Source organism: Balaenoptera acutorostrata, chromosome 16 (genome assembly GCF_949987535.1).
Source record: "Balaenoptera acutorostrata chromosome 16, mBalAcu1.1, whole genome shotgun sequence".
Lineage (NCBI taxonomy): Eukaryota > Metazoa > Chordata > Mammalia > Artiodactyla > Balaenopteridae > Balaenoptera > Balaenoptera acutorostrata.
Window position 1 is genome coordinate 81100114 of NC_080079.1, and position 25316 is coordinate 81125429.

At 38.8% G+C, this 25316-nt stretch overlaps 1 protein-coding gene across 3 annotated transcripts in view; it reads left to right on the forward strand.

The window, feature by feature from the left end:
• The window catches only part of CSGALNACT2 (chondroitin sulfate N-acetylgalactosaminyltransferase 2), a 50141-nt gene that overhangs the window by 19396 nt on the left and 5429 nt on the right, over nucleotides 1-25316 (forward strand). The window contains exons 2-8 of one of the 3 annotated variants that reach the window (XM_057530979.1): nucleotides 1906-1975; nucleotides 2129-2840; nucleotides 5029-5245; nucleotides 6546-6647; nucleotides 9916-10094; nucleotides 11637-11731; nucleotides 22222-22303. In XM_057530979.1, the coding sequence (XP_057386962.1) occupies nucleotides 2180-2840; nucleotides 5029-5245; nucleotides 6546-6647; nucleotides 9916-10094; nucleotides 11637-11731; nucleotides 22222-22303 (1336 nt within the window). In that variant the 5' untranslated portion in view covers nucleotides 1906-1975; nucleotides 2129-2179. Of the gene's footprint in view, nucleotides 1-1905; nucleotides 2841-5028; nucleotides 5246-6545; nucleotides 6648-7523; nucleotides 7616-8751; nucleotides 9023-9915; nucleotides 10095-11636; nucleotides 11732-22221; nucleotides 22304-25316 lie in introns of those variants that run through there. The other 2 variants (XR_009005666.1, XM_057530980.1) reach the window with 2 other exon arrangements.

Here is a 25316-nt window from a genome sequence, read left to right on the forward strand (position 1 = left end):
CTTGTAAATCAGTATTTTTCAAGATTTTTGGATCACAACCCACTTATAAATACATTTTATGTGGATAGCTCATGCATATGTGTGTGTGTGTATTTGCAACACAGAATTTACTACTATATGTGATATGCACCAGTATTTCCTGTTCTATTTCACTGAAAAGTAAACCTTTGGTAGTGACCCATTAATGGGTGATATCTCACAGTTTAAAATATATTGTCTATATAAAGAAAAAAAAACCATGAGGTACCATATTAATATAAGATTGACATACTTAGCTTATATGCTGTTAGTTCTGTTATCAAGTTCCAATATAGTATAGTTAAATATATATAACTTTATTAACTTATTCAAGATTATGTTCCCACATTTTTAGTTTTAATCTTTCTTTTCCCTATAAACGGGCTAGTAATAACTTTAAGTTAAGAGATACCTCTGAGTTTTAACTTTTAAACAATGAAATTTAAGTGGTTTCTTATGCTAAGAATTACAGTTCTGAGACATGTTAAAGTCCTAGAACTAATACTAGCTTTGTTTTTTACTTAGTTTTCTTGATATGGTACCAATTTTTTTTTCCTATTTTTTTCTATATCACTTAAAATAAATAAGATTTATAAGCAGTAAAACAGATGCCATCATAGTAAAACTTGTGAATTAAAATTTTAAGGATACTTGGTTATCTTTTGGTTAACTAAAGTAATAAATGGCTAAGGGTAGTTAAGTCCATTGATTGTGATCCACTAGCCAAAAGAAGTTTGAATCTATCCTACATTTTGTATAAATATGTGCCACAAAAAACACACATTGCAGCATTTTTCACAGAAGGCATCCAGGCTTTCCTAATCACCAAGAAGCTGACGAGGGCTGATGTTCTCTAGTGACCTTCTTCCATAGGTTCCGCTGCACTGGTAGAAACCAACTCTGTTAAAAGCAGGCGGTAGTATCACATATTCTTCTTGACAAACCCTTCATTAGAATAGAAGTCCTCTCTGCAGTGGAGGCCTTCCCTGCTTCCTGTCTCCTAGGTTTAACCTTCTCTATTTCTGGAATTAAGGATCCTTAGTTTAGAAAGAAACATGGAAGAGCTCACATAGCTGGTTGTGGTATAAGCGATAGCATGTAATTTTGTAAATTTATAAACGGTTCTTGGATTTTCTTTCCCTGTAGATAAATATGTTCCTGTTTTTCTTTATATAGACTCCATACTTTCCAGAGTTGTAGGAAATCTGTTGCTGTGTAATACAGTGGAAAGAATTATGTGATCTAATGCTCAAATAATCTACTGGAGGACTTTGGATGTAAAAATGTTTCTTAGTGTGTTTTCCAGATGTCTGTGACCTTTTGAAATTGCTTTTCCTCCCAACTTAATTTTAAGGCTCTTAGATTGACTGAGTTGAGCTATAGAAATTAATGAAGTAGAATGCTTGAACTGAATAAACTGGAAGAAAATATCTCTCTCTAGAAAGCCATTAGCAACATAACAAAAACATTTTATAGAAACTCAGCTCCCAAATGGTGATATGTTATAGGTGGGAAATGGCAAGTTAATTGAAATATTATGTCAATAAAGAGTTATACGTGATGTAATTTTCAAATAGTTAGGGACCAATAGAATCTGTCTATTGTAACACAAACTATGCTAAACATAAGTTTAATGTTTCTTTGATTCATTCAGGTTATGGATGTGTAGACATTCTGGTTGAAAGTATTACATGTGATATTTTATTGTTTCATAAGGTATTTTTCTTAATACTTTCTCCCAGCGTTTACTGAATATTCTGTATTGTATTAGTGCCTCTCCTGGTGCTCTGTCTATGATAGTCACATAGCTAAGTTTACTGAAGCTGTCAACAGTGTGATATACTTAAGGAAACAAAATTCTGATTGATTCTGATCTGTTTCTTTCAGAAAAATCACTACCCATGGCATGGATTTTATCTGATTGTGTAGATCAGATTTCCTTATTCTGGATATCATGGTAACTATATAGGAAATATGCATTATTTCTCATTTCTGCAAGTAGAATTCACTGCTGAAGGAAGAAATTTTTTAAGCTACAGCCAAATTCATTTTGGTACCTTTTATGGAAATCCTGATTTTGTTTTTACTTTTTTATAACCTTTCGCAAAAGGTATGAACAAGCAAAGAGCACATCTCATTAGGCAAGTCCACATTAATAAGAATGCCTAGAAGAGGACTGATTCTTCAGACCCGGACCCACTGGCTACTGTTGGGTCTCGCTTTACTCTGCAGTTTAATATTATTTTTGTACCTTCTGGAATGTGCCCCCCAGACTGATGGAAATGCATCTCTTCCCGGTATCGTTGGGGAAAATTATGGCAAAGAGTATTATCAAGCCCTCCTACAGGAGCAAGAAGAACATTATCAAACCAGAGCAACCAGTCTGAAACGCCAGATTGCCCAATTAAAACAAGAATTGCAAGAAATGAGTGAGAAGATGAGATCACTGCAAGAGAGAAAGAATGTAGGGGCTAATGGCATAGGCTATCAAGGCAACAAGGAGCAAGCACCTAGTGATCTTTTAGAGTTTCTTCATTCACAAATTGACAAAGCTGAAGTTAGCATAGGAGCCAAACTGCCTAGTGAGTATGGAGTCATTCCCTTTGAAAGTTTTACCTTAATGAAAGTATTCCAGTTGGAAATGGGTCTCACTCGCCATCCTGAGGAAAAACCAGTTAGAAAAGATAAGCGAGATGAATTGGTAGAAGTTATTGAAGCTGGCTTGGAGGTCATTAATAATCCTGATGAAGATGATGAACAGGAAGATGAGGATGGTCCCCTTGGAGAAAAACTGGTATTTAATGAAAATGACTTCATAGAAGGTAATGTGAAAACAGTGTTGGTCCATAGTTATGTTAGTATGACAAAATTCTGTTATTGTATGCTGTAATATGTTATTATCCACAGTATTAAAACATTTAAATTTTTACCCACTAAATTCCACCAAGAATTTGAAGTGGCTTTTTAGAAAAAGTTATAATGTGATCATGATAAAATAGAAAATAAGGACCAGGGAAATAGAATAAATCTAAGTTTATATAGCAAAATACTCCCCAAGTTGAAGGGCTCTTACGGTTGTATATGTATTTGCACGTATATGTATTTGCATTCATCTCTTAACTGGTCTTGATGTTCCTTTTTTATATTTTTTAAAATGTATGAACTAAGGCTCAAGATTTGAAAACCATTTGCTAAAGGAAAGAAAAAGAACCTAATTTAGATTAGTGATTGTTCTGTATTTTGAGTGGAGGAGAAACGCATGTCAGAACATCAAGAGGCATACATAGTTTTGAAAAGCATATTTGGCATTTGGAAAAGTAAAGAAATAAACCTATTTTCCTAATACAGACTGCAGAAAGGGCATAGGATTTTTATATGTCAAAATGGGACATGACTCAAAAGTTGAGGAACACTTGTATAAATTTAAGATATTTGCTGATTAATATAAATAGGAATAATTATAAATCCCAACCCGTCTCCATCTTAATACCCCCTGCTAGATATTTAATTGTAGACTTAAAACCATTTTGGATACAAATATGTCTTGAAAGTTCTCTTTGCTCGATTCTGTAAACAGTATACCACGTGTAGTTTTTGGTTTTTTGTTTTTTTGACCCTAAATCATCATGGGTATCACTTGTAATATAATATAATACCTTGAGCCTTTGGAGGCCATCAGGGAGGGCCTTGTGCTTTTCTGTGGCATTTTAGCTGTCTTCTCCCTATAGCCACCTCTTTTTTCCCCTGTCACTTCCTGCAATTTTTGATGGGTTGTTTCTTTCAAAACGCTTGTAATTTTTCTGAAAGCTCAGCTTTTTGTCTTTTCACTGTATATGTTTGTAGCTTATGGCAGAATTGAAAGCTGCAGAGGAAATAAGATAACTAAGATACGTAAAATGTCTTCATGTCTGCCTAAAAAGGAAGGAACCTATGCCAGTTTTATATTCTGCAGCTTCTGCTTTTCTTATAACTCTCCTCGGATTCTGTCATTTACAGGATTTTTCTCTGCGTGGAACACATTTTGTCCCTTGCTTTTCCTCCATTGTGCTACTTCCCTCATCAAAAAAAATAATTACTTACAATGATTTAGTAACTCCTGTTTCTCTACCAGACTTCAGCTTCGATGTCACTTCTTCTGGGAGGTGATCTCCAACCTGCAAGTTTAAGATAGCAGTACTTCTTAACTTCTACCCTGTGTCCCATCTCATAGCACTTGTCATAGTATATGGCATTGCCCATTTCCTGATTTGTAGTTCCTGATACACTGTAAGCCTCAGGAGGAGTGGGACCAGTCAATCTTGTTCACCATTTTATTTCCAGATATTGACTGACTCACACATCTATAGGTCTAACCTCTCTCCTGAGTGTCACACTTAAAAACCAGATTGCCCAATAGACTTCCATACTTTATTCCCAAAGGTGTCTCATATCACCATGTTTAAATTTATACTGATTTTTCTTTGTCTGACTTCATTCTATCCAGAGTCTTGTGTGTTTGCATGTGTATATCACTGTATTGTTATTTCTTTATTTTTCTGTCTTCCTCACTAGACTGACCCTTCCAAAAAACTGGGACCATGTAGCCCTCTTTATACCATCAGTGCCTGACACAAATGCACTCAATTCATTTTTGTTAAGCTGAACCAAGTAATAGATGATTTGACTCTCAGGTCCAGAATTTAATATTGCTAGAAGTAATTTCTTTATTTTAATCATTTGGTTTCTGTGTTGATAGGCTCTGCTATTAAAGTCATATATGAAAAGGAATCATTGTCATTTGGAGCATACTTTATGGGTTGAATAATATAGCAGAGTGGTGAACATTTTTTTAACCTCTCCTTTTAAAGAAACAGTTGTTGTTGACTGTACTGTGGGGATAAAATTTTCACAAATATATAAAAACCCTACAAGTCTGGTATCACACTTTTGATCTTTGAGTAAAATCAATAGTCATATTGAACTTGTAAACTTTGACATGGAGACATCTTTGTTCCTAACTCTTTCCTTTAGGTTATTATCGCACTGAGAGAGATAAGGGCACACTGTATGAACTCTTTTTTAAGAAAGCAGACCTTATGGAATATAGACATGTGACTCTCTTCCGCCCTTTTGGACCTCTCATGAAAGTGAAGAGCGAGATGATTGACATTACTAGATCAATTATTAATATCATTGTGCCGCTTGCTGAAAGAACTGAAGCATTTGCACAGTTTATGCAGAACTTCAGGTAACTCCCGGGGCTTAGTGATTTGACTGAGCACTCCTAAAAAAAAAAAAAAGCACATTTCATGCCATTTTATTTAATTTACCTTCACTGAGTATGATTACTTAGAATTACAGAACAATTTTTTAGGCTTTAGGGAACTTTATGTTTTGATATTCCCTTTTTTCTTAAGGCATGTATAGTATATTGCGTTATTGACAACTTGAACTGTGAAGTAAATTGAGGGTGACAACTATTAGAAACTAAATTTGATTACCTTTATAATTGTGTTTGAATTCATTTTAGGACAAGTTGAATTTTTAAAAATAACGTTATTGACGTGTAACTTACATACAATAAAATCGACATATTCCAAGGATAGAGGTTTCATGACTTTTGACAAATGTATACACCCATGTAACTGCCTCTCCAGTTAAGATATAGAACATTACTGTCTCCCAAGAAAATTCCCCGAGAACAATTTGAATTTCAAAATTGAAAGAAATTTTAGAAATACAAATATTCAAGTAAACGTGGGAGAATGTTATTCCATCTTGGGAAGCAGAGACTATAGCAGTTTTTAAAAGAATTTTTTTCTTTTTTTTAATCATTATTTTTAAATGCTGAAGCGTTAAAAAATTAACAACTACATATTAGGGTAACGATTTGAGGAAAGTTTTACTTTTTTGTTTTAATTGGACAATTGTCATGTTTTTAATACTTTAATATAGTTTTAATTCTTTGTAGTCCCGATCTTTGTTCTCATTGAAGTTGTTGGATGTAAAAGTTAGTTAACACAGTTCTGTTGCAGAGTATCTAGAAGTCATGCTTCCGAATGAGTTTTACGTTTTTGAAATTGCTTGCTTGAGATCTGATTTCCTAAAGCATTTTTTAATTGCCTTTCTTGGAATTACCTTCAGATGCTACATTATTCTTTACAGTTACTAATCTCAATCATGACAAATATTTACTCCTTGATGATAAGTTTAATTTCTCTAATTAGCCAATCTGAAGACAAAGTAACTCTTGACCCCAAACTTGAGTTATTTATTTATTTGGTTTTGAACTGATTGAACTTATTTCCTTGAGTAGCTTATAATTTGCTTCTGAAGGCAATACCAAAGCAAAAGTTCCAAAAATGTTTTAAAATATGGCAAAATTCAGCAATATTGCCAGTTTTACATTTACTTAAAGCTTTGTGTGATATCATTCTAAATGAGTAATGCTTCATTTGTTTTCTTGTTAAAGCTTCATGTGATTGCTTTCTGAATGAGTAGTGCCTCATATATTTTCCTGAATGAACTTTATTTTTCAATTCTGTTAGGGATGTATGTATTCATCAGGACAAGAGAATTCATCTCACAGTGGTGTATTTTGGTAAAGAAGGACTATCTAAAGTCAAGTCTATCCTAGAATCTGTCACAAGGTTGGTGAGCCATGTCCACATTGAAGTCCTTTATATATAATAATAGAAGAATGAGAATTTCAGATACTTAATGAATGAATAATTTTGAATAGCTGCTGTTAAAAGTTGGCTGAGCATGTGAGTGGTGGTGCTAGTAAGTTCCTCATTTCACCCCTAAGTTCACTCTAAATGACTCGTCTTCCCTTAACCTCTTAGACAGTGTGGCATGATTAGGGTGCTCTCACTCTGTGGCCCACTCACCTTGTATATATTTGCCTCTATTTATTCTTCCATTTCCTTCTTTTTGAACTCTTTCCCTTTTTCTAAATCTAATCCCTTCACTTTGATATCATCTCCTGAGCTTGTCTCTCTTGCTTGCCACCTTTCTTTCCTTCCATTTTCCTAAGTTCCTTCTCACCCTGCAAATGATGCTTAGGTCTCCCCTATCCTTAAGAGACCCCTACCTGACTCTACAGTACCCAGTAACTGCTATTAGGTTTCTGTCCTGTAACCTAAACCTCACAAAACAGTAGCTATCTAACCAAGCAACTCATATAGTACCTGGCACACAGTAGGTGCTCAGATGTTTGAATGAATGAATTAGTAATTCCTTAATACTCCATTATTAATTCTGTAGCTTCTCAGCCTTTTCATCTCTAAGTTATGGGCCCAGAGTTATGACCTAACTGCCAAATTCAACCTTTTCTCTGTCATCCTCTTTGCTTTCTTACATTTGATACCTAACCAGTACTTCCTTCTTGAACCTCTCCTCTGATGTTTGTAAAATGTAAATATTTTGTAAATGTAGATATGTTATAATGTAAGATATTAGGTTGATTGACTTTTCTGACCACATCAACTCTGTATCCTTTACTTGCTTCTTTACCTTTCTGCTAGTTGTGGCCATTCCCTAAGAGTCCAGCTTTGGCCGGCCATTCTTCTCGAATCGTTCAACTAACATTCATTGAGTCCCACCGACTATGTTCCAGGTACACTGCTCGGGAGTCTAACTGGGGTGGTTGGGATAGGACTGGGCACAGAGGAGGGAGTTGCAGTCCCTGCCCCAGAGGGACTCTCACAGCACTGGAGTATGAAAAACAAACATTGTCTTCTCCTCCGCCTTCACTGGCTCCTCCTCCTGATGGCCCTCTCTCAGTTCAGACGAAGGTTCTCATGATTCCCTGGGCTTGATGTCTGAGGGCCAGCGTCTTTCACTCATTCTCTACCTCTGATTAATCGGTTTCTGCTCACCGCACAGGACCTCTGTTCTGTCCTTTCCTTGCTGCTGCCACCGCTCTAACCCACGCTCCCCTCCCTCCATTTCTTCCCTTTGTCTCTTCCCTCCTTACCATTTTCAGATCACCTACTGAGTACCAGTGACTCATGTTGGTGTTATTGAAGTTGTCCCTGCATTAATCAAGACTCCTCTGTGGCAAATGACGGAAACTTATCTTGAATTTGGTTGAGGAAAATGGGAGCATTATTGAAGAATCTTGGATAACTCCCAGAATTAAAGGGATTATTATAACCAAATTTAATGAGAAGAAAACCAAAACAGCTTTGGTACCTTAGGGACTGGGACCAGAGACTTGAATACCATCAGAATTCTCTTGTCTTCTTGTCTGTTTTTCTCTGCATGTTGACTTCATTCTCCTGTTGCAGATTGGCTTCTTCCACATATGAGGTATATGGCTGTTGGCGGCTCTGGGCTCATATCTTCTCAGCTTTGCCATCAGAGAGGAAAGAACTTTCTCCCAGATCCAGTTGAGAAAATCCCAGGGAAGGACTTTTGCCCACTCTTGAGCCAGTCACTATGGCCAGGTGGGGTGGGGGTATTTTGATTAGCCCAGCTTGAGTCTGGTCCTTGCCCCTAGGAAATTACTGCGGTTGGGGTATTCTGTGATTACTTCCTCCACTTGGTGCTGGGAGTGTGAGATGGTGATCGGCAGTTTCCCCAAAAGAAGGGAGAGATTTGCAACCTATAAAGGGGGCGGGGGAGGCATGGGCACTCAGAGCACTTGGAGTCCACTCCATGCACTGTTTGAGTCTTTGCTTCTGTCTCTCCATTTCCCATTCTATACTATTTTAAGAGTAATCTTTTAAAAATGTTCCTTTTTTGATCCAGCTGTCCCCTAGTGCAGCAGTTCTCCAACTTTAACATCAGTAACCTGGAGTGACTTGTCCCAGGAGAGACGCAGATGCTCAGCTCCTCCCCTAGTATCTGATTCAGGGGCCTGGGGTGGGGCCTGAGAATATGTATTTCTGACCTGTTCCCGGGGAATTCTGATGCTGTGGGTGCATGGACTTGGCTGTGATAAACCACTGCCCTGGTGGAAAGACCCTGACTCCTCCTTGACTTTAGAACACTGACCAAGTTCTTCAACTTCTCATGGAAGGTACTCCTTAGTCTGACCCTTTTCTGGTCTTCTCTCATTGTTCCATTTTAGAATCCCTGTGTTCCAGTTTGACTTGTCTGATTCCTGTTCTTTAAAAAAACTTTCTACTTTCTTATCTCCTTGCCTTTGAGAATAATTAATTGGAATGACCTTTACACTCGCCACTGAATTCAGGATTTTAACTAAGGCATAACTTAAATTCTGCTTCTAACATCTTCTCTAACTACTTCAGACAAAAGCAATCTTTTTTCCTCAGAACTGCTGTTCATTCATTCATTCAGAAAATATTTATTGAACTCCTACCCTTTGAGGGGTGTTGTGTCCATAGTAATGAACAAAACAAAATCCCTGCTCTCATGGAGCTTACATTCTAGTGGGAGACACTCAAACAAACATGTCTGGTGGTACTGAGGAAAACAAAGCTGGGCAAAGGGATAGAGATTAAAGAGAAGGGAGGTCAGGGCTACTTCACATGTACCATGAGGGGATCCCTCTGATAAGGGGACATTTGAGCAAAGATCTGAAGAACTAGAGAGAAGAGCACTCTTTGTATGTATCATTCATGTGGATTGCATTATTTATTATCAAATATTATGCTATTTTTCCAAGTGTATACTTCTTACCTCCCCAGTAGGTTTTTAAGATCCTGAAGGGTAGTGGCCTATTAACACTTATTAACTTCACACCACTAGCATGTTGCCTCAAATGTGGGCATTTAGTCGACTGTCTGTCCCTGATGATGATCATACACATGAAACTGATCATTGCCTTTCCTTATATGAATGTAGACCCAACATAATAAATACCTGAAGGTAAAATATATTTTGTAAGTTGTGTTAAGAGAGTCAGCTTTAAATGGGACTTACCATTTGTTGTATGTGCTTTCCTCATAGTGAGTCTAATTTTCACAATTACACCTTGGTCTCATTGAATGAAGAATTTAATCGTGGACGAGGACTAAATGTGGGTGCCCGAGCTTGGGACAAGGGAGAGGTCTTGATGTTTTTCTGCGATGTTGATATATATTTCTCAGCCGAATTCCTTAACAGCTGCCGGTTAAATGCTGAGCCAGGTGGGTAAAATGTTGGTAGGTGAGTTGAGTGTAGAAGTTAGAACAATGTCAGCACATCCCATATTTTGAATCAAGTTAATTATGTTTTTTAAAGATTATATTTGGTGTAATTTAGCTGGAATATTAAGTAGAAAAGTGAAAATTTGCCCCTCTGAAGTTCATACCCCTTGTTCTTTTATGGCCAGATTCCAGTGTATACATTTGGATTCAAATAAACAAATGCAAAGAAATAAAAAGTCTTGAAATTGACAAGGAGGAAGTAGCACCCATCAAAAAAGAGCAAAGCAGTAGTGTGATGTGTGAGATTCAGAAGCACTCTACCTCAGGCAGGTGGTGCCAACACACATGCAGGCATGCCCTCACGCAGAGGTCTAGGCACAGCTGGTGCTTGGTCTCCAGACTGTGCATTTGGGGATGATTGCTATACTTTGTTTTACGTTGTACATATTTTTTGAAAATGTTAAGAGCAAATGACATTTTTATACATCAAATATTATTTTAAATGTGAAAAGGAAGTTTTCTATATTAAAAAAATCTCATAGTAAATGTTTTTTTATATAGAACTACTCATATCGTACAAATTATTATCTTCTTATTAATCATTTTGGTTAGGGATGGTTGTCAGGAACTCTCTGAGAGTCAAGTGGGTAAATGAGGGTTAGATTTACCTTTTTTGCACCAGGCAAAAATATATATTTTACATTATTTCTTTAATGTAAAAGAAATAGATTTGCCTCTGGGAAATTGAAATCTGCTGGGGATCTTGTAATAAAAAGGCTGCCACATTACTTACAGGGTCCTTGACAATTTCTGAATGCTACATATTATCACATCTGATTGAGACCAGTCTCAGCAAGGGGTTCTCTGTTGAGGGGAGATGGGCTAGTTAGTTAGTCTTAAAGGGTCCCTTCAGTGCTAACAATTTGAATGCTAATGACAAGGCCTTTTGAGGGGGCTATTACATCAGGTATTTTTAACTCAATCTTCCCAAGTTTTCCAAATCTTGTTTAGATCTGTCTGCAGTTCTATATTCTAATTATTCTTTATGTATCCATTATACAATATCCTTTGGATTCACTGTTTCTATGATTCATTTTGAAGGGTGAGTTTAACAGAAGTTTCTAAGTTTCTTGGTGATTGTCAGAGGTTAACCTACATCTGTTACTGCTAATTCGATGAAATAATGATTAATAAATGGTTCACCTCAGGAACAGCTGAGAGAATGCTTTTGTGCATCGCCCCAGGGTCAATGGGAATAAACATGTCAAAAGGGAATAAAGCACCCTTTAGTCTTTTTTTCTCTGTTCTTTTGCAAGGTTATAGTTTCATAGCCTAACTTACTGATATGTTATAAAATCATCATCATGTTCATCAACATGAGGTTTCAGTAACCTGAACATTGATAAAATACAATATTAATAAAATAAAATCATCATATGTAACAAAGAAACACTTTAACAAAGTCGTAGTAGATATCGCAATAAAGATCAGTGCTTTATTTTATTACTTCTTTTTGTGATGTAAACATATTTTAATTTATAGGCAAGAAGGTGTTTTACCCTGTGGTGTTTAGTCTTTACAACCCTGCCATTGTTTATGCCAATCTGGATGTGCCCCCGCCTGTGGAACAGCAGCTGGTAAGACTCTTACTGTCGGTTATGAAAAGTCTCAGAGATCCTTGCCTGGTTCCTTTATGTTTGTTTCACAAACAGAAAACATAGTTTCAATTAAAAACTGTAGTTACTATGAACACATTTTCATAGTGTACCCCCTCCATAAAGTGTGATTCTGGCAGGGGGTTGCGGGGTGGGTAGAAAAGTTTAGGCTACAGAGAAAAATTCAGGTTCTAGATTGTGAAAATTGTACGGTCATTTCTACCAACTTATTTTTAGTAATACTAAAAATAAATTTTAATTTTAGAAACCTTACTAACTGGAAATTAAAACTGCTAAATAAATAAGAAGGAATAATATACTATGGGAAATTACTTAGAAAGTCTTGGAATGGGAATGCCATATATCAGAACTTATAGTTATTGACAAAGTTATAAAAGTTTTGAAAAAAATTTAAATAAACTTATGTGGAATAATTTAGATTTACAGAAAAGTTGGAAAGATAGTGTAGAGAGTTCCTGTACTTCACCCAGTTTCCCCTATTGTTTACATCTTACATAGCCATGGTTCATTTGTCAAAATTAAGAAATTAACATTGGTAAGTTACTGCTAACTACACTATAGATTTTATTAGGATTTCACCAGTTTTTCTACTACACCTCCTCTTTCTGTTCCAGGATCCAGTCCAGGATACTATATTGCATTTAGCCTAATCTTTTATTGTTAACATTAAGAACAAAAAGGAAACAAATGAACTAAGAAGACAATTTAACATGTTTAAAAAGTGAAAAGTAACTCCAGGGAAGAAATAAAGGCGTAAATTAATGAACCAAAAATAATAGATTGACAAATATAGGAGCTTATTCTTTATGTGCAGAAAAAATGTAATCATAAAGTGGGCAGATTCAGGGTAAAAAAGAAAACACAACATAGGAAATTAGAATAAGAAAACATTAAGAGAAATCTATTTCATGTAGTAAGTTTAAAAAATTCTAAATAAAAGGAAAGATTTGAGAGTTTATGAAATATTAGCATGAACTAAATTCATGTAAATTTTTTTTTTTTGTACTTTTATTTTATTTTATTTTTGGCTGCACCGCACAGCATGCGGGATCTTAGTTCCCTGACCAGGGATCAAACCCACGCCCCCTCCATTGGAAGCATGGAGTCTTAACCACTGGGCCACCAGGGAAGTCCCTCATGTTAATATTTTATAAAAGCTCATGTTAGTATTTTATAAATAAAAGAGATGGAAGCTCTGAAGAGACGAAGAGCAATTAAAAATACTAGAACAGTTATCAAACATTTAACCTGCAGATACATAGATATGTTTCACTGGTGAGTTTTTCCAAACTTTCAAAGAACAGGTAATATTAGTGCCATATGATCTACTTAATATATTTTAAGAGGCCAGCATTATCTTCATACCAACCCCTGGCAAAGCATGTATACATAAACATACACACACACACACACACACACACACACACACACACACACACACTTCTACCTTATCTGTAGGCCAGTATTACTTAGGAATATAGGTACAGATGGGGTCAAAGTGGAAAACTGAGCATCTACATCTGCCTTATCTGGCACCCTAAATCCTTTGTAGAAGTGAATTATTAAAAATAAAAAGGCATATTCGTATTGGAGAATGAGAGAAGTGCCATTAGGAGATTTAAATTTTGAGAAATTTCTGTAAGATGACAATAGTTGTCATAGAATTGATTAATGGAGGAGAGAACAGTCTGGAACATATTCAGGACAACACCGAAGATGGAGCTGCCTTGCATCCTCTGAGCTCATAGAAGACAGGGAGTGGTAGAGTATCTGTGCTTCTCTGGGAGGTGTGCTGAACAGCAGGCATCACCGGCACTGACCTGCAGGCTGAGGCAGTGTGTGTGGTCCCTGGAGCTAGAAAGGCAGGGTAGGGTCCTAGGAATACTGAGTTGTAGGGTGGATAGGGAGCCCCAGACTCCAGAGGTGAGCTGTTGTTGGCACATTCTGCCCAAGACCACGTTTAGCCCCTCCTTCACTATTGCTGGAGATAGACCCCTGTAATCATAGCTAGCAACCAGGGGTTTTTGAAACAAAAATGAGTAGCAGCTAACCACAGCTAGCCAAACATTTGAGGGAAGCTAACACAATGAAAGAGGCACCAAATTTTAATAAATAGAAAAATTAACACATGAGAATATGAATACAGGTAGAAAACAACGTTAAATATATCTTTAAGGAAATTAGAGAAAATGTTAATTTCATAAAACTATTTGTTGCTAAAAATAGAATCAGAACTTGGAAATTGTGAAAATATAAAACTCAGTAAATGGGCTGAAGAGCAGATGGTCACAGTTGAAATAGTTTGTAAACTGGCAGACAGGCCAAAAGACAATGTGAGAGAAAAATTGAGATGTGGGAAATCAATTCAGAAGCTCCCAGATTGTTTAATAGGAGTTCCAGAAGGGAGAGAAAAGAGAATAGAGAGGGGAGGAAATAGAAGAAAACTTCAAAGAACTAAGGAAAGATAAGTCTTCTGGCATTTGAGAACAGAAGTCAAGGGACAATCCTAATAGTTTCCAGAGATGCCAAAAATAACAAAACCTAGCTTGTCTACAAAGGAATAATAGGTTGGCACTCGCGGCCTTCATGATAATATTGGTATTAGAAGATAATAAAATGATACCTTGAAAATTCTGAAGAAAAATAACTTCGATTATAGAATCCATATTTGACTTATTTGAGGGCAAAATAGACATTTTTGAACACTGAAGAACTCAGAGTTTATTTCTCACAGACCTTTTCTAATTCAGCAGAATGAGAATGAGCACATTGAAAGAGGAAGACCTGAGAATAAAACAGTGGTCAGGGGCTTCCTTGGTGGCGCAGTGGTTAAGAATCCACCTGCCAATGCAGAGGACACGGGTTCGAGCCCTGGTCCAGGAAGATCCCACATGCCGCAGAGCAAGCCCGTGCACCACAACTGCTGAGCCTGTGCTCTAGAGCCCGTGAGCCACAACTACTGAGCCCGAGTGCCACAACTACCGTAGCCCGTGCGCCTAGAGCCCGTGCTCCCCAACAAGAGAAGCCACCGCAATGAGAAGCCTGCGCACCACAACGAAGGGTAGCCCCTGCTCGCCACAACTAGAGAAAAGCCTCTGCGCAGCAACAAAGACCCAATGCAGCCAAAAGATTTTATTTAAACGCAGCCAAAAAAATTTTTATTTAAAATAAAATAAATTTTTTTTAAAAAGTGGTCAACAACAGCAAGAACCTAGTAAAACTTTAGTTTCTTTAAATAGTTGTTGATGAAACACATAATAAAAAAGAAGTTAATAGCAATTTAGGATTAAAAAGTCAAAGGGTTTATACATGGTATACATACATGTATGACCTAACTCTGTCCCAAGAGACCCAGAAGCAGTGAGATCTTTAGAGTAAAAGGCATACCCAGTTCCCAGAACTTAGTGCTGGGACAGGAAATAGAGGAGCCTGGAGCATCTTGTAGCTCTAGAAAGTAAGGAAATATTCAAACAACAATAGGATGAGGGTATGCCAGAGGGACACAAGAGCCTGAAAGGGCTCCCAGTGGCAAAGCTGGAACAATTTGAGCAACAAAATAAATAGCCTAGTACTGGATTATAACACCAGCATAAAATAAATATCCATGAGTCCATACTGATATAAATACATTTGTGAGTGAGTAAATAAGTAATAATAATGAATGAACTGGATAGATTGATAGGTTGATTAGATTAGATAGGGGGAAAAGAGACAGATCTTCCCTACCGAATTCTAAATAACTTGTAGATACTCCCTTTTCCAGAAGGTGGAGCTAGGTGACTCACTTCCAAAGAAACAAGTATGAAAAAAAGAAAAACTAGTAGGTTTCAACAGAGAAACCTGGCAGACACCACCTTAAACAAAGTAATGAAGGTTAACATTACTAGTGTTGTCATGTACCCCCTCATATGATGTAACGAGAAAGGGACTTCACCCCTGTGGTCTTTCTTCCAAAAACCTATAACCCCAGCCTAATTATGAGAAAAACTTGAGACAAACCCAAATTGAGGGACATCCTATAAAATACCTGACCATTACTACCTTAAAACTGTCAAGATCATCAAAAACAAGACTGAGAAAATGAATGTCACAGTTTCTCAGGAGACTAAGGAGACATAACACCAAATGCAATGTGGTCGCCTGGACTGGATCCTAGAACAGAAAAAAGGACATTAAAGGAAAAACTGGTGGAATCCCAATAAAGTCTGCAGTTAGTTAATAGTAATATACCACTGTTGGTCTCTTAGTTTTGACAAATGTACCACAACGGTGTAAGATAATAACATTTAGGGGAAGCTAAAGCTACAAGAGAAGTATATGAGAACTCTTTACTATGTGGCAACTTTTCTATAAATCTGAAATTATTTCAAAATAAAAAGTTTATTTATAAAAAATTTTACTTGGAAAAACAAACCAGAAGAAGTACAAAATGGACTCAGCCTATGAGGGTGAAGAGCTAATATTCTTGTCTGGTTTGGGAGGATGTGGGCGAAGAATGATTTGAAAGTGGATTCATTCTAAGATGTTGTATAGAAAAATAAGTTTAAGAACTTCCACTTCAAATTGTAGTTTCACCAGTTTGTAACCATTGCAAGTTATTTAACCTTTCTAGGCTTCATTCTTCTCACTTAAAAAGCATAAGACAAAAGTTTGCTCTCCATAATGTTTAAAGTTGTATTAGAAGTAAATAGGAAATACACCAAATAGGAAAAAAATAGTTAAAAGGCATTTGATAGTAATTCACAGTAAACATATTTAAATAGACTTTCTTACTAAGAATGCGTTAAAACAGCAGTGCGATACTTTTCTTCTGTGAAATCGCTGTTTTTAAAAACAGCCATGTGAGTGAGGCTGGCAGGATAGGGGCTCCTCCGTCCCTGCCAGTGGTGTGGGAATACAGGTGAGCTTTCTGGGTCAGGAGTTTTCAAACAGGTTCATCCCTCTGATCCAATAATTTCCGCTCCCAGGAGTCTCTCCTGAGGAAATAATCAGAGGTGTAGAGTAGCAATATGCATAATATTGACAAGATTAAAAGCAAGCAAAACTGTAATAATAAAATGATAAATTGAATTATAGTATATACTGTGGTGAATGTTGTGTGTCAAGAGGAAAATGTTCATGAAATGGAAATAAATACAACAGCATAAACGTAGAGGTAAATGTGAAGTTAAAAAATGGTAAATGGTGTATATATATTTTAGATATTTTAATGCTATAATAGCTAGTGTTTTTATGTACCCTTTTGTTTGTGCAAGGTACTGTGCTGTTTTTTATACACGTTAACTCATTTAATCCTGTAACAACCTCTGAGGTGGGTGCTATTATTACCCCTGTTTTACAGATGAGGAGACAGCTGTGCGTGGATGAGTGCCCCTCCCCTAATGCACAGCTGGCCAGGATGGGGCCAGGAGCCCGGGCAGTGTGGCTTCGTAGTCTCCACTCTGTTATATTAATTCATCAAATAGTGAGCGTCCATTCTATGCCAGCCATTATTCACTGCTGGAACCCCAGCACGTAGAACCGTACAGACGTGATTGTTGTTCACAAGAATCTTTAGTCTGGTAGGAAAAGACAGAAAATAAAATCAATTAACAAGTACCATGCAGATCATTAAAACAGGCTGCGTTGTGAAGAGTGATTAGGTGGTTTCTGTGTTGCGTTGGGTCAGAAAGGCCTCTCTGAGATGGGGCTGTTGGAGGGGCTTCCGAATGAAAGGAAGGAACCTGCTGCACAGTGACTGGGGAAGGCAGTGCCAGGCAGAAAGACAGCTAGTGGATTTCCTAAGGTGGCTGGAGCGCAGGGGGCGAGCGGGCGCAGAGCTGGGCCAGGTCATATAGAGCTTGCTGTACCCCTGTAAGGGGTTTGAATTTTATGGAAGTGTGGTAGAAAGCCTTGGGAGTTCTGGTTCTGTGGAGAATGGATTGTGTGTGGCTCTAACTGCAAGTAGCCAGTTAGGCTTTTGCAGTAGACCAGGGGCGGTGCTGCGGCTTGGGTGAGGATGGTGACTGTGGAGAAAGGTTTGGGTGTGATTTAGAGACAGAACTTGCTGGTGGATTAGATGTGGGGAGTGAGGGAAAGACAGGAGTGGCAAGAGGAGAGATCAGGACGTCAATGTGAGCATGGTAGGTGGGTGTTGGTTATCAGACGTCCAAGGGAAAGTGCCATGTTGCCAGGGGGATTCGTGAACCTGCCGTCTGTGAGCAGCTGAGGGCTGGAGATGTAGGTTGTGTGTGGATAGCTGCATCTCCCACATGCTCAGGAGAAAGAGTAAACTGCAATAAAATATTAACAATCAGGGATTGTAGACAATATGAGTTTCCTTCTACTTTCCTCAGTGAAAATGTGCTGATTTAAAAATCAAACAAAACCAATGACTCTTTTCCCCAAGTCTGATAATATTTGAAGAATTTTTAAAGAAACTAAGTTATAAATGAAGTCATAATATTTATAAAATCAGAATTGGCCTGGGATAGAAATGTCAGAGTGGATGTTTTAGTACTTTGCACCAGGATTATATAAATTATATATTTTTTGACAAAGGAGATAAGAATGCTAGAGCCTAATCTTGGTTTTGCCACAAAACTTATGCCTGTATAAATTTATTTATTCATTTAACAAGTATTTATTGAAAGCCTGTCCTGTGCCTTGCATTGTTCTAGGTACTAGGGATATAGCAGTGAGCAAAATTAATAGCAAGCAAAATTAACAAAAAGTCCTGCCCTCAGGAAGAAGCCTTCCGCCCCCCACCAAATGTTAAAGGAAAATTTGTATTTCATTTATTAGCTCCTACTTGAGCCAAGTCCTCAGTACTGCCTGGTTCCTTCTGTTTTCCGGAGTGGTTCTCCCGTTCTGCACAGCAGCTTTTTCAGACTGTCCCACTCTTCTCCAAAGCTGCCTCCTCTGCAGACCTGTATATTCCCGTATTCCTGCTATCTGCAAGAATTTCCGATCTGTGGTTGCCCTGCAGGTCACTGAAATTCATTGTGTGCAGAACCTGGCTCCACAGCATCCACCTCTGGGCTGGTCCTCCCCCGCCCCCAACCCCGTGCTCCTGCTCTTGTGGGGGAGGTACCGTCACATACCCATCGTCAGGACAACAGTCTGCAGTCATCCTTGGGTGATCCTTCCGTCTCATCCCCTGCTCCTGCCCATTGAGTCACTTGCTAACTTCTGTCAATTCTGTGTCCTAAATCTTTTCTACATCCATCAAATTTTTTTTCTTTCTGTACATACCATGACAGTCTATCCCACCAGCTTCTTATCCCCAGATTATAACTGTTGCCTCTTAACCAGCCTCACTGCCTCCATTCTTGCCTTCTTACCTCTTCTCTCTCCTTATCTCTTCTCCCTTATCATCCAGAATGATCTTCCAAAAGCATCGTCTGATCACATTACTCCTTTTGCTCCTGCTCTTCAGAGAACCCCCATTACCATTAGGATAAAGCCCAAACCATGTGACCAGGCACACGTAGTTCTCTCTGATGTGGCCCTGCCGATCCCTCTAGGCCAGGGGTCAGCAGTCTGTGGCCTGCAGGCCAAATCCGGCCTGCTGCCTAGTTTTGAATGGTCCATGAGTTAAGAACGGTTGAAAAATATTTTTATAAAGGATAATATTTCATGGCACATGAAAATTATATGAAATTCAAATTTCAGTGGCCTTAAAGTTTTTTGGAACACAACGTGTTCATTTGATTATTTACTTGTTAATGACTGCTTTCACACTACAGTGACAGAGTTGAGTATTTGAGACAGAGATTCTATGTTCTGCAGAGCCTAAAATATTTACTGTCCAGTTCTCTATAAAAGTTTCCTGAGCCCTGCTCCACATTTGTGGGCACCTCTACTTCAGACCCCAGTGTTTTAGTCCCACCATCTTTCACCCACAGTGCTCTCTTCCATCACAGGCCTTTGCGTAAACTGTTCCTTTGCCTGGAACTTTCTCCCAGCACGTCTTTCACTTGACTAACTCCTACTTATCTCTCAGATCCCAGCTGTAACTTCATTTCTTGGAGGAAGCTGTCTCAGAATGCTGCAGCTTGGGTGAGGTGCCTGTCTCTCTCCTCTCTGTCACCCTCCTCACATCCATATCCTCATTTCCCTCCTTACCCAGCTCAGACTCCATGGTCAGCGGTTATCCACAGCCTCTTCTTTGCCATACACTCACCTCCTTCACCCCTCACTCCTTCCAGTGTTTTCTCTTAGAACCCTAACCTGGTTAAGGGCAACTCTGTCAGCCAGGCCCCAGAGTAGCAGAAGGTGGAGAGTGAGAGACACACAGTCCCACTACACAGCATAGCTTTAAACATGACCACAGGCCTCAGGGGTCCCAGACTGCCCTGAAATCCTGTGCCTTACCCTAGCCCACCCACTCTTTGTCCTCCAAGCCCGCCACACTATCCTTCTCACGCCTCCCAGCAACCCTCACCACTCCTTACTCTCCACGTATCTGTTTCGTTTAGAAAAGAGAAGCAGTCGGGTGTTCACTTCCTTATTCTCCTGTCATGAGATCCATCGACCTCACTGGCTCTGTATCACATTCTCAGCCTCTCTCCAGTCCCAGTGGAGGAACTGCCACATTCCTTCATAAGGCCAGCTCGTCCTTTTGTAGTGAACTACATGGAGCTCATCCCTCATGCCTAAACAAGGGCGCCCCTCAGCCATTCTTCACTCTCTCCTATCCTAACATTTTGCCTCTTCTAGATCATTGCCGTAAGCCTACCAAAATACTGTAATACCACTTATGTTTGGAAAATGTCATAGCTGTTTCTTGACCTGGGGCCTCATTCTTCTTGCCCTTGTTTTCTGAGCTCTTGCCACAGTTGTTTCTTTACTGTTTGTCAAACACTCCAAGTGAGCTCCTCCCTCAGAGCCATTGTACATGCTTCTGGAATGATCTCCACATATTTGCATAGCCCACTCCCTGATTTCTGTAGGGTCCCTGCTCAAACGTTACCTCCTCATAGAGGCCTTTTGTGGCCATTATATCTAAAATAGGCTTTCTGTCTTGCTCTCTGTTTAGCCTACGGCATCTTTCTTTCTAGCATGTGTCACCACCTGAGACCTATATTTATTTATTGGTTATTTTCCCATCAAAACGGAGGCTCTGTGGTAGCAGGGATTTTGTCACCTCTGTTCCCTGCTGGGTCCCAGCTCCCAAAACCAAGTCCAACAGATTAAACACTTGTTGAATGTATGAATTTTAAAAGGAGGTTTATCAAGCTTCAACTTTTACTTCATTCTGCAGGCCCAGTGTCATCAAAGCCCTGATTTTCTTTTTCTTTCTCTGCTTGGACTTCAGTGGTGACCTCTCCATTTTAAAGCTGGTTTCCCTCATGGTGGGAAAGGACTGCAGCAGTTCCAAACTTCACATCTATACCCTACACCAGGGGTTGACAAACTTATTCCGTAAAGAGCCACATAGAAAATATTTTAGGTTTTGCGGACCATACAGTCCCTGTTCCAACTATTTTACTCTGCCATTGTACCACAAAAATACCCATAGACAATTTGCAAACAAACGAGTGTGGCTTTGTTCCAATACAGTTATTTACAAAGCCAGGTGGGAGTTGCTTACTCCTGCCCTACACCATCCAAAGAGAGCAAGTGTCTTTTCTAGTAGCTCTCAGAAGAATGAGGGGGCTTTGTTTTCCAAAGTTCCCAATAGCCCTCCTGTTTTAGCATGTGGACCTGAACTTTGTCTAATGCCTAGTCAGTTCCTAAGTGAGTAGGGTGAGACCGTCTCACTGGTGTAGCGTGCTCGTGGCCCAGTCTGACGCTGCCAGTGGAAGGAGCGTCCCTGAAGCTCATGGGCTGCATGGGACCAGGTAATTACCAGGGCAAAACTGTACACAGTCAGGAAAGCGGTAGGGGAATGGATGCTGGCCAGGTACCAAATAAGGCCTACTGTGTAGAAGTGATCAGTGTATTACAGTATGTGCTTGTGCAACTGGTGTCCTCCTTAAGCAGAATGTAAGCCCCCTGAGGTCAGGCATCAAATTCTTTGATTATTAGTAACTTCAGCTTGCACCTTGTACAAGGCTTGAACAAATTAAATTGAAAGTAGAGAACAAAAGTATGGACACCAAGGGGGGACAGCAGGGTAGGGGGTGGGGCGGTGGTGGTGGGATAAATTGGGAGATTGAGATTGACATATACATACTAATTTGTGTAAAATACATAACTAATAAGAACCTGCTGTATAAAAAAAGTAAAATAAAACAAAATTCATAAAACAAAACAACAGAAAAGTAGCAAGAATCCTATGCTCATGGGGATTACTGTATTTTTGTTGGTTTTGTAAGGATTTAATAATATAAAGGCATCTGATCCATTATCAATCACATAAATGACAGGAAAAAGTATTACTTGGAAAATATTTTAATTTGTTTCATTGTTGATTGAAACTACTAGTTTTTGAGGGATTAAATTGAATTTTGTTTTTTAACCTTAAGGTTCACAAAAAGGATTCTGGCTTTTGGAGAGATTTTGGCTTTGGAATGACTTGTCAGTATCGATCAGATTTCCTGACCATTGGTAAGTACACCTTACATTTAAGGATAGGACTTTAGGTGTATACTGTAATATGGCATTTTTCTGAAAAGTCTCAGATCTAAATGTTTTCCTATTAAATTTTGAATGTCTGAGATTACCTGAAGAGTCTGGAAATATGAAAGGCAAAGTGAGCTTATAATTAGTGTCTTTGAATAGAAAAATGAGGTCATAATGATAAAATAAAATACCCATATTTGCAGTTGTTTCGAGTACTCTTACAAAAGATCTGTACCTAGCTTTGGTGGTGTACTCATGAATTGTTACAGCTAGAAATAATGTTGGGTTATCTAGTCCAAGGGCTTTCATATTTTTTACTTGGAGAGGAAACCACCGTTTTCTTGAACATAATGCAAAATCCCAGTATTTAAAACAAATGGAAAAACGTCTACTCTTTCTAGCTCTGGTTGAAGTTGGAGTGGGGAACTTGGAATCACTGGCTTAGTCATCCACACCCCTAAACCAAAGCTAACCTTGAAGAATCTCATCTAAGCTACCTGCCCCACTGTACCTTTAGTCTCACCCAGCAAAAATTAAAGCATCAGAGCCTAGTTTAAGGAAGCAGGCTGAAACCTGATTCATTCATTCCATGTCTCCTGATTCATTCAGGGGCTACCTTTCCACAGCGTATTAGAATATATGGTATATATATTTTTTAATAGAATATATTTTGTGTATTTTTTAGGTCCATCTTACCTTCATTTTTATAATCAGCCATTTGTTTTGGGAATTCCTGCACCTTGTCTTTTTTTTTTTTTTTTGGCCACGTTGGATCTTCGTCGCTGTGCGTGGGCTTTCTCTAGTTGCAGCGAGGGGGGGCTACTCTTTGTTGCGGTGTGCAGGCTTCTCATTGTGGTGGCTTCTCTTGTTGCGGAGCATGGGCTCTAGATGTGCAGGCTTCAGTAGTTGCAGCACACGGGCTCAGTAGTTGTGGCACATGGGCTTAGTTGCTCCGCGGCATGTGGGATCTTGACCAGGGCTCGAACCCATGTCCCCTGCATTGGCAGGTGGATCCTTAACCACTGCGCCAGCAGGGAAGTCCTCCACCTTGTCTTTTTATCTCTGAACAAATGATGGAAAATCAGCAAATAGTAATAAAAAAGACTATTACATGAAACTAATGCCTTTTTCCCTGATTTCTTGCTTAATAAAATAGTAAGGATACATCACTGCCTTCTGACCTCTGTTATTTCTCACTGCTCCTTTCTCATTGTTTTTTCCTTGTATTTCTATTAGATATATGTTGGAGCAGTTAATGGTGTCCCACATTTCTCTGAGACTGTTCGTTTTTCTTCATTCTTTTCCTCTTTTCTTTGTATTGCATAATCTCAATTGATCTATCTTCAGGTTCACTGATTCTTCTTTTGTTAGTTCAGATCTACTGTTGAGCTGCTCTAGTGAATTTTTCATTTGAGTTATTGTGCTTTTTAACTCCAGAATCTCATTTCTATCTCTTTATTAATATTCTCTTCTTGATGAGACATTGTCATCTTACTTTGTTACTTTTTTAAGCATGATTTCTTTTAATTCTTCGAACATATTTATAATGGTTGTTTTGAAATCTGCTAAAACTGACATCTGGGTGCTCTCACAGGCAATTTCTGTTGCCTGCTTTTCTTTTGGTATATGGGTCACACTTTTCAGTATTCTTTCAATACTTTTTTGAAAACTGGACATTTTAGATAATATTTTGTGTTGATTCTAGATATTGACTCCCCCTGCCTCCAGGGCTTGTATTTTGTTTTGACTTTGCTTATTCATTTATTAATTGACTTGCCTTTACTATTTTAGTGAATTCTGTCTCCCCACCCCTCTGCCTCCCAACAATATGAAGCTTCTCATGTCACTCATCAGGGCATGTGCACAGCCATCCTGGGATGACGTTGGATTTAGCGGGGCTCTCTTTGACTGTCTCTTTCCATTCCTGTTGATGTCACTCCTACCTATTAGGCTGTTAGGCTGCACTAATTTGCTCGCTGATTTGACAGTGCTCTGGGACATAAATTGCTCCATAGTCTGAACCAATTAAATTGAACCCTTTTGCAGGGTGGTTTTTGAGGCAAGTTTTTGAGGTTTGCTTGGACCCCAGGAGGGCTCTTCTTAGCTGTCTCTTTGCCTGCCTCGCTCTGGTAAACCGGCTGGCCTACATTTTAGCTTGTTCTAATGGGGCTACCAGCCTCCTCTTAATTGTTTACCACCAAATCTCCAGTATTTTCAAGAGCCCCCTTAGGCCTGAATTTCTGCACATTCTCTCTTAAATAAAGTCAGTTCCTTTGGGAAAAGCTCTGGAGCATTTGTTCTTATGGACTGCTGCTTCCCCTGAGAAAAAGCTCTGAGCCTCTGCTCCAGACCTGGGGGTGGAGATAGTGGCACACTTCTCTCAGAGAGACACCCCTGCTTTATGAGCAGGACATTAGGTGGGAGCAGAAGGGCCTACTCCCTCTTGGAGAGCCTCTACCCTATGAATGTGGGCTGGGTGAGAAAGGGAGCCCCTGCCCTCTCAGTAACACTTGTTTGCAGTTTAGCCTCTTTCATTTGGAGCTTCTGTTCTTGTCCCTCTTTCCTGTCCTTCTGGTATTCCCATTATACATATGTTACACCTTTTGTAGTTGTCCCATAGTTCTTGGATATTCTGTTCTCTTTTTTCTTTTCTTCCCCTCCCCACCCCCCCACCCCCAGTCTTCTTTCTCTTTGCTTTTCAGTCTTGGAAGTCTCTATTAACCTGTTCTCAAGTTCAGAGATTCTTTCCTCAGCCAAGTCCAGTCTACTAGTGAGCCCCTCAAAGGTATTCTTCATTTCTGTTACATTGCTTTTTATTTGTAGCATTTCTTTGTGATTCTTTCTTAGAATCTCTCTCTCTCTCTGCTTACATTACCCACCTGTTCTTGCATGTTGTCTGCTTTTTCCATTAGAGCACTTAGCGTATTAATTATAGTCGTTTTAAATTCACAGTCCTTTAGTTCCAACATCCCTGCCATATCTGAGTCTGGTTCTGATG